We start from the raw sequence: 19,874 nt of genomic DNA on the forward strand, positions 1-19,874 counted from the left end.
TTAGATCCTTGATCGTCTCTTCATTCAGTCGAGAAAGCTCATGTGCATACGAAGTATATAGCTTGAAAGTTCTTCGGTTCAAAGCAATTTCAAAGAACTTCGCTCGACAAGTAGCTTTACGAATCTAGTTGCTATTTTATCACCCTCACATACATCGTATGGTATAATTTGTGAACTTGAAAGTAGGACTGTAACGACTGTAAAGTGCACAACTATACGAATATAAATTTTCGAAATTGGTAGTCACGTTAATTGCTGGCATGTTGCAATCAGTCATTAGATCGTAGTTAAGATAAAGGAGCAATTGTGGTAAGACGTAACATCAATATTATTCTATATATCTCTCTCAATCTCCTAAAATGAGAAAAAGGGAGACGATGAACCTGCTGCTACGTGAATTTATAGGCAGCCATTATGAAACCTAGAAAATCCGTATTAAACCTAGAAAAATGAACTCATTAACTCTTTGATTTGACCTTAATTGATTTAACACAGTAAGTGAGAAAACTAAATACAGTAGTATTTTGTTCAATAAAGGTTGCAAGAATTGTGTGTAAAAAAATATAATAAATGTATATATATGATTTGTTAACATTTAAATATAATAATAAAAGATATGTTCCATTAAATATGTCCTTTTCTAATGTGGTATTTTATTTACAATACTCGTAAGATTGTTTATTCGAAAGAAAATTAATATACATAATGTATATTTTCATATTTATATAATATACATGTATAAATTTTAAAAAATTTTCAAATTTTGATTTTTCTTTCTAGAAATGCGAAAGTATTTTTAAATCAAATATAATAATATATGTGTTTTATAATAATAGAATATATAATCAAAGATGTTTCTCTTTGCAAGAAAAACATTACAGCATAGATTTTTATAGAAAAGAAAATTCTTTCCTAAAAATAAATCGTATATATTTTTTCAAATAAAATTATTTTCTCAATAGATTTCATCATTTAATTCATATAAATTCAATAAATAGAATTTTATAAATAATATTTTTAAAATAATATAAATTGACTATATACATATTTTTATTTTGCAAAATTTGAAGGATGAACATTTATACAATTGTATGCTTTGTGTCTATAAAATTGAAATAAGATATTGATTTTATTACGATCATCATATGATACGTTGCAGAAATGCAAACTCCATTTTCTCATCCCGACTCATTTTCAACCTTTCTAACGCAGCACAAACACAACTAATGCATGTATCTCTTCTTTGCCTGTTTCAGATACTAACACAACCGAACTCACAACTCACACTAACCAACTACGACTTTTGAGAACAAGCATTATGATCTCGTCCAAGGCTTCATGCCAACGCCCTAAGTCCTGAATGTGAAAAGAGTTTATTGCGCAGAGCGCAATAAAGAACGGGGACAAACTCGCACATTATTCAATGAATAAATTATAGAGCTACTAAATAAATCGTGGGTTACCAAAGTTTAATCCATGGATATTCTATCGTAGGAATTGATTTTAATGTTATATTTCTGAACGAAATAGGTGACGTGTTTGAAGTGTTGAAACGCGTGTCAGGGTGAGCATATTTGATAGAGCACATTTGATAGAATTCTCGGATGAGAGAGAAATCTTCCTTCAAATGTGTATATTTATTTAATATAAAATCTTTTAATTTAAAAATCTGATATAAATTAGATTTCATATCTATATTCAGCTTGCATACATATTAATAAATATAAATATAATATATATATATATATAATTAATAAATATATATATATATATATATATATATATATATGTATTCTGAATATGGATGCGCGTCCAATTCTAATATATAATATTACTTTGATGGAATCTATAGATAGATGATACCGTTTATATAATATATTCCGTTTGCAAGCAATGCCAATTTAACAGTAAGAATAGCTTTCACATCAAATGGGAAAGCTTCTTTCTGGAAAGAAGAATTATACGTGTTTAAATTGTCGCGGGTGGTTGAAGGTGTAGAAAAATGCTTCCGTTAAAATTGCAATCCTTGTAAATTGTTGACCATTTGATGTGAATTTCGAGAGTGCAGGTATATCCGGCCGGAAAGTACGCTTTTTGAGGCAGCAGACGGAACACAGAAAGCGCGAAAAAAGCAAGAAAATTCGCTGACTGTATTGCGCATCTGTATGCAGTTTCTATTGAGAAATCGATACGGTCGCTGACGAAAAATCTGTACAATATATTATTCTGTTACAAAAACCGCCTCAATAATTGCGTCGATTATTGTGCTTATCAGAATTAATCACAGTTTACTATTTCCACATATTTTATCAGCGTAATATGCGCATATATTATACTTCAGAAATAATATATTATGTAATCAAGCGAGTATGAAAATATATCTTTGATGTACGCTAAAGAATAATCGTAAAAGACAAGTTGAAAATGATATCGATAAAACGAGGAATTGGGAAAGATGTCGGGGTGACAAAGTTACGAAATACCTTGCAGAATTTCTCTTGGAAGCCTGCGGCGACTTCGGCGACGTAAACGAGCGGGGCCCTTATCGAAAGAAAAGGGCTCCGCGAGAAGAGGGCCGTGCAAACGTACCTCTGGGTCCGTCGTGGTGTTGTCCGCCGGGGGTGGCGGTGGCGGTGGGGGAGGAGGAGGTTGTAGACGTCGTGATTTGGAACGTCGGTCAGGTGGCGGTCGGGGTGTTCCCTGTCTTGCCACCATCAGTTCTTCTGTCGCAGGAACCGCGGGGGGTTGCGGCCCCGTGGTGGGGCTCCCCTCCTACAAAAAGCGCCAAGGTACTGCGGCATTCTATCACAATTGAAAGGTGGAAGACTGAGAATACCAAATAAATGCAAATGATATTCCACGTAGCAAAATATATAACAAAGTCTTAAATTCCATATTTGCATTTATTAATTCAATATTTTAGTGTATTTTAATACCAGGAATTAAATTATACTATATTTTTATATAATGTAGAAAATGATAATTTTATTTTTGTAACCTGTAGTATATTATTTGTAGCTCTCAATTAATATTTGATTTCTTCTATATATTGAGTTTAAATAGTAGTATTTTATTATTTAAATCAGATTGAAAATTAGAAAAGGTTTCATGTTACAGTAATATCAATTAAGTAATTTAAAAAATCATTATTGCAATTAATCGTGATACAGTGTTTTGCACACTTTTAACATGTTATATATATGAATAATGCATGCAACTTTTGTATTTTTTAAAAATTCAGAGACCTCTCTTCAATTTTCGGTTTAATTATCCGCGCTAGAATATGATATATACTCGCATTTTATATTTAAAGCTAACGGCACCCTTGAGAATACCTACATTGCAACGATCTCCCTCCTTCGTTATTTCATATCCCATAAACTTCTCAGACGCGAAAGCCATAACTCGATTAAAAACTAAACTTTCTGTTTTTCTTTAAATAATTTAATCATGTATAATGTAATTAGAATCTTAACTGCAAAAGGAACCGATAAAATATTTCAAATCATAAATTTGTTAAAATCGCGCAATATTTTGAGTACACAGCGGATATTACCTACAAGAACTTAACGTCTCATCGTCTTAATCGAAATTTCTCGCTTATATAAAAATACACATGATTTGCTAAATATAAGCATCGAGATCTGATCACGTAAACTCTCGAAGGAAGTGGCACTGTTTGGGGCCGCGGAAGCCGTGGACGCGGCAGAGATCGCGGGGGCGGCGCGAACCTCTTTGGTTCCGGCGTCGCCCCCGCGAATTACGCACCAGGACTGCAAGGTGTTGCGCCTGAGCTGCGAGAAGTCGTGAACATCCTCGGCGAGAGGAACCAAGCTGGCACTTTAACGGGTGTGGGTCGGCCACCGGGAACGCTGGACAACGATAGCACGTGCGACGATGAGGAAGGAACTTCTACCAAGAGACCGCCGAGGCCTCTCTACAGGAGATTAATTAACTACGTGAGGCAAGCCTGGACCGGCGTCAAATTTGCTCTAGGTATATTCCCAGATTTATCGATGTAAAAATTATTGTTGTCGCAAAAGATAAATTTGTTGTTGGATATTTTTATAGATAGTACGTCAGAATGCTATATTTTAGAAAACACATATTAGTAATGTAATTGCATTTATTCAATCTATCGGATTAAAAGCATTTTTTAGAAATAAAATTAAAAAAGATAAAAGAAAAAAAATAAGATGTATGTATAAAAATTGTATGTGTGTGCTTATGTATATGAATATATTTCATATTATTTATACCTCATTTTTAAATAAAATTAGAATCATGTAACATGTTATAATATGAAATAAAACAATAGTGTGTTTATTGAATGCTCATTAAAAACCGATTTAACTCTTCATTTATATAAATCTATTAATAATTTATATAAATAATAATATCATATAGAAAAATTAATAATATAAAATGTTATATTCAATTATGAAAAATAAAATAATTATATGTATGTACATACATATACACATATATGCTATGTTATGAGAAGCAACTTTTCTCTTTTCTGATGTATTCAACAATCGAAAAGTCATGTGGGAATAACATTTTACATTTTATCAAAGTAGGATATTCGATGAACTAACGTCACTATATCTCGCGTTCTCTATTGGCTAACCAGTAAAAGAATGTATTTGTTCGCGAAACATGAAGGTCTCCAGAGTTTTCCTATCCAACACTGCATGCTACTCACGTGTTTTACCGGTCATTTATGTTGCATGATACTTGCATCAACAATGCTTGCCTGCTCTTTGCGTGCGAAGCTCATTACACCATATTTTTTTTCGATCGATCTCATTTGGATCCACTCGATATCTCTATTAACTATTTAACAAGATCTTATCGATAAAACTGAAAATATTTTTGTAAGCCTTAATGTTATAATAATATTATTGTTTTGAAATATGTATTATTTAAATAATCTTTCTATATGAATAAATAAATTTCCTTCAATAATTTGTAATCTATCTTTAATGAATTATATAATTTGTGAATTATTTTATTAATACTTCGAAAATAAAATGCATATAAATTATGATGTATAATGCATGAAAACTCTATTCAATATATAGAAACGTTATTACTATTGCTTATTATACGCATATTATAGGAACTTGTAATATATATGTGGATGCATATTATGTCAAATTCATTGCAAAATTCAAATTTAAAAAAATGTATATATATGTATATGAGTAAAACAAAGTACAAGAATGAAACTTTTTGAGTGATAGCTTTTAATTTTCGCGAACCAATTGATACATTAGTTTGAGTGTTAAAAGCTGTTACGAAAGCGAAATGTTCTTTAAAAACAGTATGAGGCGAAAAATTTATTAATTAAATTTAGATTCTATTAAATTATCGAGAATTTGAAAATATATTTTATGCAAGAGTAGTTTTACAATTACAGCTTTTGCTATTGTCTCACGTATTCTATGGTCACCAAAGTGTTCTTTCATCACGCAATACCCCGGAGATCTGCGGAATACGCACGTAGTCTATCTTGGGGATTCGAGGTCGCCAACTTCATGAAAATTCATACAGTCCAGATGCGGTTTCATCCGCAAATTACATTTTCACAAACAAATTTATGAGAGAAATATCTGGAACCAACATTGTGTCATATGTCCGACATATCAGTGCGAAGGACGGTGAAATACCGTTGGTTAGCGCTTGCATTTGTATTGCTGTTTGTTTTCAGCCATAACTTTATTAAACAGCAAATTTATCTGTATAATATTACAACAAACTCAACATATATATGTTAAATAAATAATAATTTTTAATTTAATTTATTTTGACTATAAGGCAATTTCATTCATTATTAACTCTTTTCTTATATATAAAATATACAATATATATTTATTTGAAGGAAGAACTCTTTCTTCCTACATTTATTTCATAAAGATTTTTAAAATTTATTATAATACTATTTAAATCCTAAAAAAACAGTATGTATTATAGTTCTTGTACATATATATTTTTTTAATATTCTTATAAGTATAATACATATCATATTGAATATATATATTTCATTTAATCGCTATGGCATTTTAGTGAAATAAAATAAAATAAAAGATTTTTCAGTGAACAGCCGAATGATAGAATGTACGGTAAAAATTGGTTAAATTTTTATGACGACGTTTGTCATTCTTGATTAGCATTATGAATTCATTGCTTGAAAAAAAATTTTAGCATATATGCAATGTTAATTAATCATAAGTCGCGTTTCTCTCTCCTTTTTATTGAAAATTTCATTAAAAAACAGATTGATATTTCCTGAAAAAAAAAAAAATATATATATATATGTATATATACACATATCGAAAATAAATTATCTTGATAAATGAAAAATATTGAACAGAAAATAATAATATGTGAATGATAATAAAAAAAGGTAAATAAACAAAATTTTTATATAATATATAATAATTATTATAATTTAATATATAATATATAATAATTATTACTTATAAAATTATAATTATAATATTTAAAATAACAAACATTTGCCACATTATCAAACTTATATCATTTATAAATATATGAATTATAAAAGTATATAAAATTAAATAGAATTTCTGTTTTACGTAACCACATTTTCTTCTCGACGCGACTAGTTTAAAAAAGATAAGATTTTATGCAGCACGTCGCATAAATTAAGCTGGTTATGTAAAATCCCAATCTCGTTCTTTCTGAAACGCCCGAATATCCGAATAATCTATGATTCATTTTTTCATAAAATTCAACATGTAAAAATAAACCCACTAAATGTTCCGCTAAATTTTTCATAATATTTTATCTGATTATATATATACGAAGAATATAAATAAAGGAAAGAGTCTTCCACGATTTGCCTTATACTTTATGTTAACCCATCTTTAAAACATCTAGCGATTGTGCTGAATTGAAAATTATTACATGATTTAAAGTGTTTATTGATGTCTGAAATTATTTATAAATATTCTCATTCAATTACAAGCGTAGAATAGATTCCTGTGGGATCTCTTGTCGATGAACACATCGATGGAAACTCCAATAGATCTGGTCTTTCATTAGGAAACAGAGAGCAAGTACATGCTGCTTGTCTGACAACAACTGATGCATTCCGTGAGGAATGCCTTTCATCTTTTGCACAAATCCAATATTTCGAAAGAGGAGATAGTATCGACCCTCCGCGAGATTCTATCTTCATCTCTCCTAAAGTATCATCCCGAATGAGATGTAGGGTTGAACGGATGTTGCCTCGCCGTTGACCCTATTTACGCTTGGTCAAACCGATCCTTCGTTTAGGAAGCATATGACATGGACGAGTAAACAGAGTACGGAAGTAACTCGTCATTTAGATTAAATTTAGAAGTTTCTTTATTCCTGTAATCATTATGATATGCTGTATTTTGAGAAAAAATGTAAATGTAAAAAATTCCATGGAATAATATTGCCAATTACAATGCAGACGAAAAACTTTAATTAAATTTCTTTAGTACTGTTAATTTCTTATCATACATTATTCTTATCATGGCTAATAATTAGGAGACAAGATACGTAATAACAATGCAAATTATGATTATTGAATCTATAAATTTTTTTGATTGAACGGCGATTTTTTTAATTGATAAGATACTTATTTTCTCACGAAGACATTAACATAATTCAATGAAAAATTCTCCACAATAATGCAAACATACTGTTTATATTTGAGTACAGACTGTCTTAAGCTCTGAATACCACAGATGTTCTCTGTCCGAGTATTTGCCATCGTTCATCATGCGAGAAATCGTTTGATGCTGTGAGATTTCTCGTCGTATCTCGTTATTATCTTTTACCTCCTGTATCACATTTGTCTGCAGATTGAATCTGCAAGAATTCAGTGCTGTCGGAACAAGACGATTCGATTTAAATTCCAACACTGGATTGCTCTCTCACCTTCCAACTTTTGCAACCTCCTGTGGAAAACATAACGTAAGCTTCATATATATACACGTGGCAGCACTGCAAAAGTGTCTCGAATTTCCTCCCTGAATCCAAATCTTCCATACTGCATGTGAGTATCGTATGCACGGATACGTATTCCAATTTCCATTGGGCACTCTTGTGCACGACGGTGTTTCACAAGGTGAAAAGGATTTCTTACAAAATCGCTTCATTGAGATCGTTTATGTCAAAAGAAATAGCGAAAAATCGTTTGCATTAAGAAAGACAACACAAAACATTTTTATCGTATACATAACAATGTTTCTTCTAATAATAATATTGTAAATAATATTATATAAATAATATTATTATTGTTATTAAATAATATTATTATTGTTCATCTTTTTATTTCTTTAAATTTAATTTATATGCCTGTTTTGACAATTATTCATTTATAAAAAATCCATAATATTTTTTACACACCATAATATATTTTATTCATTTTTTTCAATTTTAATGTTATATTAATATTTCTTCTTTGAAAACCAGCATACAGAAAAATGAAATTAATAGCGATTAAAACATCTTAATTGTTTAGTTTAAAGATAATATAAAATTCAATTCCATGAATTTTGTAAAAATTATTACATCATTAATATTTTCATCGTTAATATGACATAGAAATTATAATCGCAAAACTGAATTTACATCTCTTTTAAAACATAAGAGGCTCATATATTACTTTGGATATATACGAGTAACACCCTTGTAATACAAAATCTTTTCATTGTGATGCTGAAATTTAAATCTTTTTAGGAGAAATGTATACATGTATCCTGCGCACGTATTCGCTGTTCTCGTTTATCAAAGAATTCATACATTTTTCGCTCTCTTACACATTCATCCAAATAATTAAATTTAATCTAAATTTTTTTTAGAATTTTCTCTTTTATAATAAAAAATTAAAAGAAATATATAAAAATTAAAAAGTCTATGTTCGAATATTAATATTTATAAAATTGTGTGTTTAAATACAAAATCCACAATAATAACAGTATTTGAGAAACACATCTTACAAATCTGTCATACCGTTTCGTTTGTAAGGTTTCCATAAACGGTTTGGAGATTTACCTCATCTTTCGATATCAAGACGCCCCGACATCGAATAAAATCTAATAAATATTGTATGAGTCACGTGATATAGAACGAATAGCTTTCAAGTTATAAGGAAAAGCAATTTTTACAAAATCTTGTCTAACACTATCGTGATTCCTTGTGTCTCACTGTCTTTTGCAGCGGTTTCATAAACGCTGTGCTTTATTCCACCGAAGGTTCCACGTTCAGCTTTCTTGGAAGTTCGACAGATTCTTTCTGGAATGAAAAAGAACATCCCATGGGAAATAAGATGCAAGTAATGCAACGCTAGCTCACGTACACCTCATAAACAAACAAAATTTCATGAATGCCAGTGCACTCCAAGTTGGCAAAACGTATTTCGTTATTACTTCTAATAAGCATTAATAAGTACAAAATATAAAAAATGTATGCACGAGTATTATCGTCGTGACCAATGAATGGAATTCTATTATAATATATCATAAAATTTGCCTTAGGTAATGAAGTAATTATCCACTTAATGTTATTTTGAAACTATAATACTTTGTTTTTTAGGCCGCAATTATAAAGTTAAAGTAAATACTTAATGAGGACACACCATATACACATTGAAGTTCTTACTAATTTGCTTGCATATTTGTTTAAAAGAATTTGTTTAAAAGTTCGCTTCTAAAATTATACTTTTGTAATAATCAAAATATATAAATTAAAACTTTAAAACTTATTATACATTTTTAGAAATTTCCTTTAAATTAAAAATAAACTAATAAAAAACTAATAAAAAAATGTATGTGTGTAATCGAATATTAGAATCTAAAAAGAAATCACGAGATTTGAAAAAGTTCTATTGTGACGGAAATATACAGTTGCAATATTATGCGAAAATTTTGAATCTTGCAATTCAATCTCAGATTTTCCTCCGCGATTGCAATGTATCGTTAAATCCAAGCTTTATAAACTCGTATCGATTGATGTATCGCATATTGAAAAAAAGATTAAAATTGAAAGCAGCAGGAAAACGATGCCAAGTTTTATCGAGTTCTAATAGAGCAATAATGTCCGAAAAAGATCATTTTCAAGTTTATTTTAATTTAAGTTTCATATATTTAATATTCTCATATATATACTATTGAATAGATAGAAATTATGAAATACAAAAATCGACGATTTATATTTTATGTTCATAAACTTCATTTCTTTATATTAATTTTTATATTCGTGAATATGTGTTTATATAAAATGCATGTATCTATAAAAAATAGTACCTATAAAAACAAATTTTAGTATCTTTAAAAAAATTTTCTTTTACATGTGCAAAATGTACGGCTTTAATTAAAAAATAATATGTAAAATAATATGTAAAAGAGTTTAATTCCTCTTATATGTTACAAATACAATATGTTACAAAATTATATACATCATTATTCAAAAGTTATATTTATATAATGTGTTTTGCTAAGAAGTATAGTTTCTTTTTAGTTTAACAAATTTAATTACTTTTTTATTCATTTTATAGATATCACATCAATAGTTGCGCTGTTCGTATCTATTCCATATGATCTTAGTAAAACGGCTTCCGTCTTAAGCGCGCGCTTTCAGCAAAGTTCTTTAATCTTGTTAGAGATTTTAGTCGGTTCGACGGATTCGCGGTACACAGAAGAAATTTGTCAATTTCTTTGCTGCAATTAACGCAAATACGTTCTGTTTTTATGTCGCAGATTCGGAATACGAGGAAGAGCAAACACCGAGATACAGGCCAGATTCTTTGGCAAGCCTTTGCCGAGCGACCAGATTCACGGAGGCCGAGCTGAAGAGAATATATCGTGGCTTCAAGGCTGAATGTCCTACGGGAGTCGTCAGAGAAGATACTTTCAAGTGCATCTATTCGCAGTTTTTTCCTCAAGGAGGTGAGATCATATTTTAGATATAATAATATTCTTATTCATATTGTTGAAAATTGCGAAAAATAGTAAGACAATTTTAAATATTAAATTATTAAACCACTAAAAATATAAAAATATAAAATTAAAAATATAATTCCTCATTCTCAATTTTTATATAATAAAAAATATTATTAAAGAAGGAATTCTTGTATCTTTTATCATTTAAAACTACGGAAGAAAATAATAAATTTATTATTTTTAGATCTTTTAATATGCGAGTATAATTATGCATATTCTCGGATTAGTCGAGTAAAATTATTTTTTCCCAAAAAGAATGTGAATATATTATACTGCGAAATATAATGATGTCATATATGAAAAGAATATTTTATACGACGTAGTTAAATATAGAATCTAAATCCGAATAGAAAATTCTTGCAAATTTTAATTATTTTAAATAAAAAAATTAAATTTTCACAATAATAAATTGTTTAAAAATCAATACTTATTGTTTTATTATATTTATGTTAATATAAAATAAAACAGCAAGAAAGTGTATATTTTCACACATAATTATGCTATATATTTTAACAATGGAATTTTTAATTAACAACAATAATACAGTCTAAATTCTCTTTTTTTTAAAACAAAATATGTTTTTCAATAAACACGACGATCTTTTTTTTAACATACGATGCGAGAGAATTGCATAAAAACAAAAAAAAATGTTTATTTTGCAAAAAGAACAACGGTAGATATATCGGCTGGTTTATTTATTCGTCGCGCATTTAAATTTCCTCGTTGCGACGGCAGTATCGAGGATGCGTCGAAGAGTATCAACATGAAGAAGGAAAGAGAATAATCCAACAACCAGGATAACTACGGCCCTTCGTTGAACGCGGTTGCAGTAGCCATGGTAACGAACTCCCCAGATCAAAATGGTACTGCGTTTCAAACGCGTTCGCTTTTATCCATTCACGTGAGAGATATGGTTATCCATGACTATGCGTGCTCCGTGCATTAACGCGATGAAATTCACGTTCTCGGAAATTACGTTCTTCGCACCATGTTTTAACTAAAATCAATTAACTTCGGGCGCGCGTTACGATTTATACTGTCAAGTAGTTTATCACTAAATATTTATTACAGATTCCTCCACGAAATTAGAAAATTGTTTGCTTGCATTTTACTTAATTAAAATAATTCGTTATTATATAATTTAGAGATTTTTAGTTCTTAAATTCTATTAAATTCTATTAAAAAATTTCAAGTAATAAATAGTGGAAAATAATTTAGTAATATGAGCTATAAAGTCATAAAATTCGCAAAATTATAACAAATAAACCGAAAAGATTAATGATTCGAGATTTGTTGCATTTTTGTATTATAGATTTTTGTATTATAGATTTTGTGTGTATTATAGATTTTTTATAGCATAATCAAATATTTGGGTTAATAATGTACCATGAAAAAGGGAAGCAGATGACCTTTTGGAATATTGACAACCCCAAAGTATCGATGAAGCATTTAAGGCTTCCTATCATCGACAAACTTTTCGCCGAAGGTCTCCCGCAGCTACAATACCTCGTCGATATCATGATTTGTTTGTCGCTCGACGTAAAAGGCGGATCAATCGCGAATTTACGAGCAATCAAGTCCAAAATCCTTGAAAAAAATCTCTTGCACCGAATAGACAATGGCCCAAGTATACGTCTATTTTTAACGTCTACTATTTTACGATTTACAGCAAGTTATGTTCTTCTTTTCTGAGAAGCGTATTGGCTTTCTTTATGTCGACAGGGAGATAAATATGTCATCATTCAGCTAAAGCATTCTGAAGAGAATGTACGAAATATTGAAAATGTATCAAATGAAAACTTAAAACTGTTCCGTAATGCTAAATGTTTTGTAGAAAAAAGTATGCAAATAGACTGTGTAAAAGTATATTATTAAAATTAAATAAAAACTAAGAAAAAGAATGATTAATGTAAAAAATTAAAATACGAAATTAATTATGAATTCTTCGTGTTTATGGTGATCTTTGCTTTGCAAAAGAGAAATGGGGTGTTTAATCTTAAATTGGAAAAAAGGGTTTATAGAGATTTATTTACTGCGCATTGTGTTAATTAAGTACAAATCGAACGGTTGGGCAAGCAAGGATAATATAAAACAACACACACATGGCAATTAAATTAAAAGTTTTAATTAGAGAGCCTTCGGGTTGAATATGAATATGTATGTATATGTGTACAAGTATACTGCTTCAGATAGTTTGTTTATGAAAATTTTATAATCTTTTGCGTTTAGAATCAGAAAAATCAAAGTAATTTTGTATTGTATTGTGCAAGATTCATGAACAAATATTCCAATATTAGATTCGTTTCATTATAAAGATTATAACGCATTATTTATTTTTTAATAAACATTAATATTAAGCTATACAAATATTTTAATATATTATTATAAGTTATTTTTTAATTTGTCTAATTGAAAATAGTATATATAACTTTATTTATATATTAATATAAAAAAATTTTTTAAAAACAAAATTATTTATGCAAAACATATTTTATTACAATTAATTGTAAATGTAAAAATTACATATCTATTTTTGTTGAATTTTATTTTTATTATTATTATTATAAAAAAACTTTTTCTTTTAATTTTATATTTGATTTTGTTAGTATTAACCATGAATCTCTGAATAAAATAATGTATAACAGAATAGAATAATATTTAGTAGTAATCTTTATTTGATCTTGTCAAGTGATATGATAGTTTGTTATTTGTGGTGAGATCAAAATAGTGTTGGATAAACAAACAACGGGTCACGGACCTAGAGTAAGCAAGACAACGTAAACTAACCGGGAGTTTAAAAATATCTCTCATCCAAATCACGATAAAATTGTCCTCCAAAATAAATAAAAGCTTTCAAAAGCTAGATTAAAATATAAAGATAAATTTTAATACATATTTAATATATTTAAAAACTATATGCTACATATACTTTCTTAATTGTAACAAGTAATTTAAAATAATCGTAGATTTAAAAAAAAAATTTTAATATTTTTCACGATAAATTTGTGATTCAAAAATGATGAAAATTTTATAGAAATATTTTTGCCATTTATTTTAATTTATTTGTATCCATATGATTAAAAAGAAATTATTTAAAAAACCATGAAAATTGTCATAATAAATATTCGATAGAATCTTTCTTAGCAATCGCGTCTTTTACCAGGGGGGAATAGATGTGTTTATACTTATCTAAAATCCCTCCGGCAAAACCCAGGAGAGTAGTAGAAACCTGCATGTGCAATTCAGCACATGAAATTTATACCTCCGATATCAAATACGTGGTCGACACAATAAAGGGACATTACAGAGATCTACTGCAACAGTCAAAAGTCGAACATGTAAAATATGATATCGCGATAAATCTTCCCCAAGATAACAATTCGCAATTCATATTCGTTAATTCATACAGAGACAGAGCAATTCGCCTGCTTCCGTTCTCTCCCAAGATGGGAGAGAGAACATCTCTTATCTACTTCAGATTTACGTAACTATGTACATATCCTGAAATATGAATGCAAGTGCATTTACGTATATATGCACAAAGACATGTTCACGATATTGAAAATCGATTTGTTATATAAAATTTACTATCTCTTTTTCTCTATATATATATACATCAAATAAGAAAGAATTATAAAATATATATATACATCACTAACAATAAGAAAGAATTATAAAATTTAATTTGCATAATATTTATTAATATTTGTATAGAATCAATTATAAAGAGTACTACATCAATTGCAACAAAAGATATACATAATTTTTTATAATTTTAAAAATAATATGGTCTTGTTATATATTTGGCATCACGTATTTTGCTTTTATGTTCTAAATATGTTCTCGATAAGACTTCTGGAGAATATTTAAAATGTATATATTAGTTATAAAGATAGCCTCTATATTTTGCATTTAACTGTATAAGATATACATATATATCTTTATACAATACAAGAATCTGTACATACATATGACTCAAGGTTTGAGATATGTGATCCCTCACCTAGAGATTGTAACTTCGCAATTCCCCGAGGACGATGTAATAGAACAAGATTGTGCGCACGGATTATCACTGTGTGATTTAGGAATGCAACGGGAAATCTTACTCAGTTTCTCAATAAAGGAATATACAGTCATAAAAAGTCACATTTTTTTATATAAGTCAGATTTGAAAAAATCAAATATATGTGAGATAGAGAGAAAGAGAGTAAGAGAGGGAGAGAAAATATTTCTGTGGAATTCATTGCATTGTAGTATCTACCTTTAATATACATTTCAAAGTATATTCTATACGCACACATATCGGTATTTATACTTGTAATATACTTTACTAGTTGGACATTTTCAAGTGAAGAAAACTAATATTCGGATTTCGTATTGTTCCACAATTGAACATGTTTTCCACGAAGACGCAGTTTCGCAAACGCTAGCGAACTTTGACGAGTTAATACACTTTATCCCAACCTTTCGTGATAAACTCCTGAGTACAATATGTCTGAAGTATGATAGGAACTGCTACAAATTTTCAAGTGACTCACTTCGATAACTTTAGACTCAAGTTCTTAGAGCAGGAATTTAATGCTTCCTACTGTGTTCTTCGAAAATCTATTTCTATCATAAGATAGCTTTTTTATAGTGATTACTGTCTGCATGTTGCTAATGCTATTTTATATTTTCTTATCATGAAAATTAATTATAGCAAAAAAATCTTCTATTGGTGAAAAAAATCTTCTATTGGTTAAGAAGCAATTTGTGCTCTTTTCTTTTTTGACATTAGAAAATTGTCATATTTAATATTACGTATAATAAATTTTTTGATGAATTAAATGTTGATCAATTCAATAATTTTTACTATTATAATCAAATTAAAAACCTTATTCAATCACAGACACACACACAATCTGTTCAATAAATTATAATTAAAATCTTAATATTTAAATTGATATTTTAAGATAATGGTTATATAAAACAACAAATATTGGTTTTTAAATCCGCAAATAAGTATTTTTTGAAAACTGCTGCATATATGTTGTCATAGTGACGGCAATATATTGCTGCGTTAAAAAGTAGTATATCTTGTCCAATTCTTTCGTAAAACCTTTACATGATAAATCTTACCGGCGAACAGCGAAAGGTGCAACCGGCACAACATGAATATATATGGCGTGATAATTTCTGGCCTATATAAATCTTCGCTTTGGATTTGAAGCATTCACGTTATCTCAACTGGAAGTTATTAACACACACCGATGGATATTCAGTTTACGAGCCATCCACAACAGATTCGACGGTTTTTGTGTAAATTTTCGTTCAAATTCATTTAATGTAATCTGTTAAAAAATTAAAGATTTTTTTTCAACGAAGTTTATATAATGCCAAAATGTATTTTAATTTCAAAGAAATCAAACAACAAAGTCGAATGGAAGAAATCAAATACTGTTCATTAAGTATCTCTGGTGTAGTTTCTTTTCACGAAATATTTTCTTTTCTTATTTAAATAGCTCCAAATTTTAATTTGTATATTATCTTGCATATTAATAATATAATTGTAACTTGCATATTAATAATATGGTTTATAACTTGTATTAAAAAAACTTTAATTAAAAAATGCTGATTAGGTATTAAATAATATATACTTTTATGTATGTGTGGATGTGTATGGAAATGTAGATTATCTTATTTAATTAATCTAGACATATTGTGTCAATAAAAACTTTTTAAATATTGTACCAATTTTTTACACAAAAATACATAATGATATTTACGTTTTAATAATTTTACACAAAATTAATACATAGTGATATTTCATATTAGTCCATAATCACAAATTTAATAAGAATAAAAAAATGAATAAAATTAAATAATAAAATAAGTAAGCATATATAAAGAAATAATGGAAATATATATATTTGTATAAATATATATTTGTATTTCTTTTACAGCCAATACAAGCCAGTATGCACATTACGTTTTTAATACTTTGGACCAGGATCACAGCGGGCTTCTCAGCTTTGAGGTAAGTTTATACAATCCATTGCATATATAACATTTAATGATTTCCGAACTAAATTTAGATTATTGTATGGCACTGTATTGTACATAATGGCTTTTATACGATCACATGGTTTTGACGCAAAGTGATGTTTAATCCTCTTTTCTGCATAATTTATTTTTTTCTTTATCTTTCGAGATTGTTTGTGTTTAGCATATTACTTTGAAAGTTGTTGGCATGCATAAAATCACTATCAATTTTGTTCTCTATATTTAACTTTTCAGGTCAATCTAATGCAGATTAATATTACATAAGTGTACGTAACAAGCTAATATATTGCAATATATATTTCGCAAAATATATGCTATAAAATGCAGAATAATATGGTTTACGATTTCACAAACATCTAACTCTTTTTAAGATTTGCCTACTGAATATGGAATATGATTTAAGCATGATTATTTATGTAAAACGCACATCCCAATTATTTATGTAAAACGCACATCCCAATCTGTTTTTTCATCTGTATACTTTTTATATTTAATATTATTATGTATATAAAAATAATTTTTTACCATTAATGTTTCTAATATTTATGTATATAGATTGTAATTTTTAATACCTGAGGAATGTAGAAAAATAAGGAAATATCTTATCCAATATTTTATTTTGTAATATAAAATTATAATATTAACTTAAAATTGTAATATTAACTGTAGAAAGTATTTAAATTATATAGCAACTGCTTAATCGCATTTTTTTTATGCAGTTAATATTAATTAGTGTACTAAATATGTAATTAAATAAAGTGACTGAAAATTAGCAATATAATTAACGCGTAACTCTATTATTGAATGCTATTAAGTTTAAATTGCCAAGTATAGAAAGTGTAAAATGTCCCAATTAATATTTCATATAATTTTGGGGTTTAAATAAAATGTACACACACATATGTGTGTATGTACACGCACGCACACACACACGCGCGCGCGCGCGCACACACACCCACCCACTCACCCCCCCCCCACACATACACACACACACAGAGAGAAAGAGAGAGATACATAATACAACATGATCTCATACGTTACAAAATTTATTTCTGCATTATTCAACATCTTCGTTTAATATCTCTTCAATAAACTATAAAATTCAATTATCGCAATTTCATTTTAATTATTAACATTTGCATAAATTAAAAGTCTAATGCATGTCATATCCTAAGCAAACATATGCTTTGGGGACTAAATTAATTAAATATAACATGACATTCAACATCGTGTATTTAATTAAATTTACTGAGTGACACTTCAATCATTCGGCACTACTCGATTCAAGTGTCAAAGTCAATTTGTGGGTGAACATGATACCGATCTGTCGAAGATATCAAAGTTCTGAAGAGTAATAAGATAAAAAGAAGATCCAGAAATCGTAGCGAGATAATTATCAGATAATGCAGTTGTTTTTAGATTCACTAACGTAGAATTGTATTTTATATAATTAGCACTCTGTTCATATTTTGCAGAAAATTATTAAATTCAATACAAACTTTTCTTTCGCACATGACAAGGTTCTCACATTAACCTGTGATATAACTAATATATAACTTGCGATATAATTTAATTAAACTATGCTTTAATTAAATTATTCTAGAGGATTTCTCTGTCTATAAGCGTTTTCCATAGAACGATATGTGACAAACTTTCGATCTAGTTTTCACTAACACTTGGAGGACTATACATACAAATATATATCCATATATCCAAAAGAGTTAAGACAAATATATTTAAGAGCTGAATTGTGTATGTTATCACATGTGCTTTAATTTTAGATTAATTTTCACGTAGACAATTTGGATTATAATATATAATATATTTATTATAGAATCTCAAAATAAGTTTTATAAAAAAGCTTAAAAAAATATTTTTGATTTTTTCTTTTCGATATTTAGCAAAATTAGAGTGTTCGATAATCTCGAAATTTTTCGAGTAAAAAGATGACAGTTTCTTTATTTCCATATTATGTATGCGCACCATTTTCTATTGTTATGTAAGTTTTATTTGTACATTGATATATTGATATAGAAGATTTTTATCGCTTCTTCAATCGCATTATACGTTCGCTCTAAGATCTGTAAAAAAAGAGAAAGAAGGAGAAAGAGAGAATGCGCGCAGGACGAAGATTACCATTCCTCTTTTCGAGATAATACTTTACTCGAGTGCACTCGCTCTCAACGCATAGCCCAACAGGACTCCTCCATCTTCAAGGTTTCTTCGGTTTCCCTTTATTTTTCTTCTTTCTTTATCGCCTTCTTTAGGTGACGACAAAGAATCCGGTGATCACGAGGATTAATCGCATTATCGTTGAGAAGTATATGTGCAATATTTTTTATCTTTACGTCTTATTGTAAAATGTAAAAATTCATTGCCTCAAATCTGTCAGTCCAATTAAAATTGTCTCGATGCTTTCTCAAAATTTTAAATACAATTTTAATAATATTATTATAATTATTAGCATTTGTGTAATTTTATCTTATTATATGTTTTTTAAATATTTGCTTTTAAAATCCGTATAAATAACAGTTAGATACAAAAAAATACTCCTCCAAAATTTTGCAATATGATATTTCTAAGATAAACGCATGATGTATAATAGACTAACAGCATCTATTTTGAAACAATGCGAAAAAAAGATACAGCTGCTTTCTACAAACTTGAATATTTTATATTGTAGTGAGCACAGTTGCTCACTGTGAAATTTCTTGCTTTCGCAGCAAACTGTCGCACAACTGGAGTTTCTCTGGTTTTTGCCGGAATACATGTTTCAATCGTTTGTACGACCAACATATGTAACAAGTTAAAATCAAAATTAAACTGCAG

At 28.6% G+C, this 19,874-nt stretch overlaps 1 protein-coding gene across 1 annotated transcript in view; it reads left to right on the top strand.

Moving 5' to 3' along the window:
* The window catches only part of LOC105250458 (Kv channel-interacting protein 1), a 120,493-nt gene that overhangs the window by 86,507 nt on the left and 14,112 nt on the right, over positions 1-19,874 (top strand). Inside the window, exons 3-4 of the mRNA XM_025407936.1 lie at positions 10,761-10,949; positions 16,946-17,019. Of these exons, the coding sequence (XP_025263721.1) occupies positions 10,761-10,949; positions 16,946-17,019 (263 nt within the window). The remainder of the gene's footprint in view (positions 1-10,760; positions 10,950-16,945; positions 17,020-19,874) is intronic.

The sequence above is a fragment of the Camponotus floridanus genome, unplaced genomic scaffold (assembly GCF_003227725.1).
Source record: "Camponotus floridanus strain SB8 unplaced genomic scaffold, Cflo_v7.5 scaffold1, whole genome shotgun sequence".
Taxonomy (NCBI): domain Eukaryota; kingdom Metazoa; phylum Arthropoda; class Insecta; order Hymenoptera; family Formicidae; genus Camponotus; species Camponotus floridanus.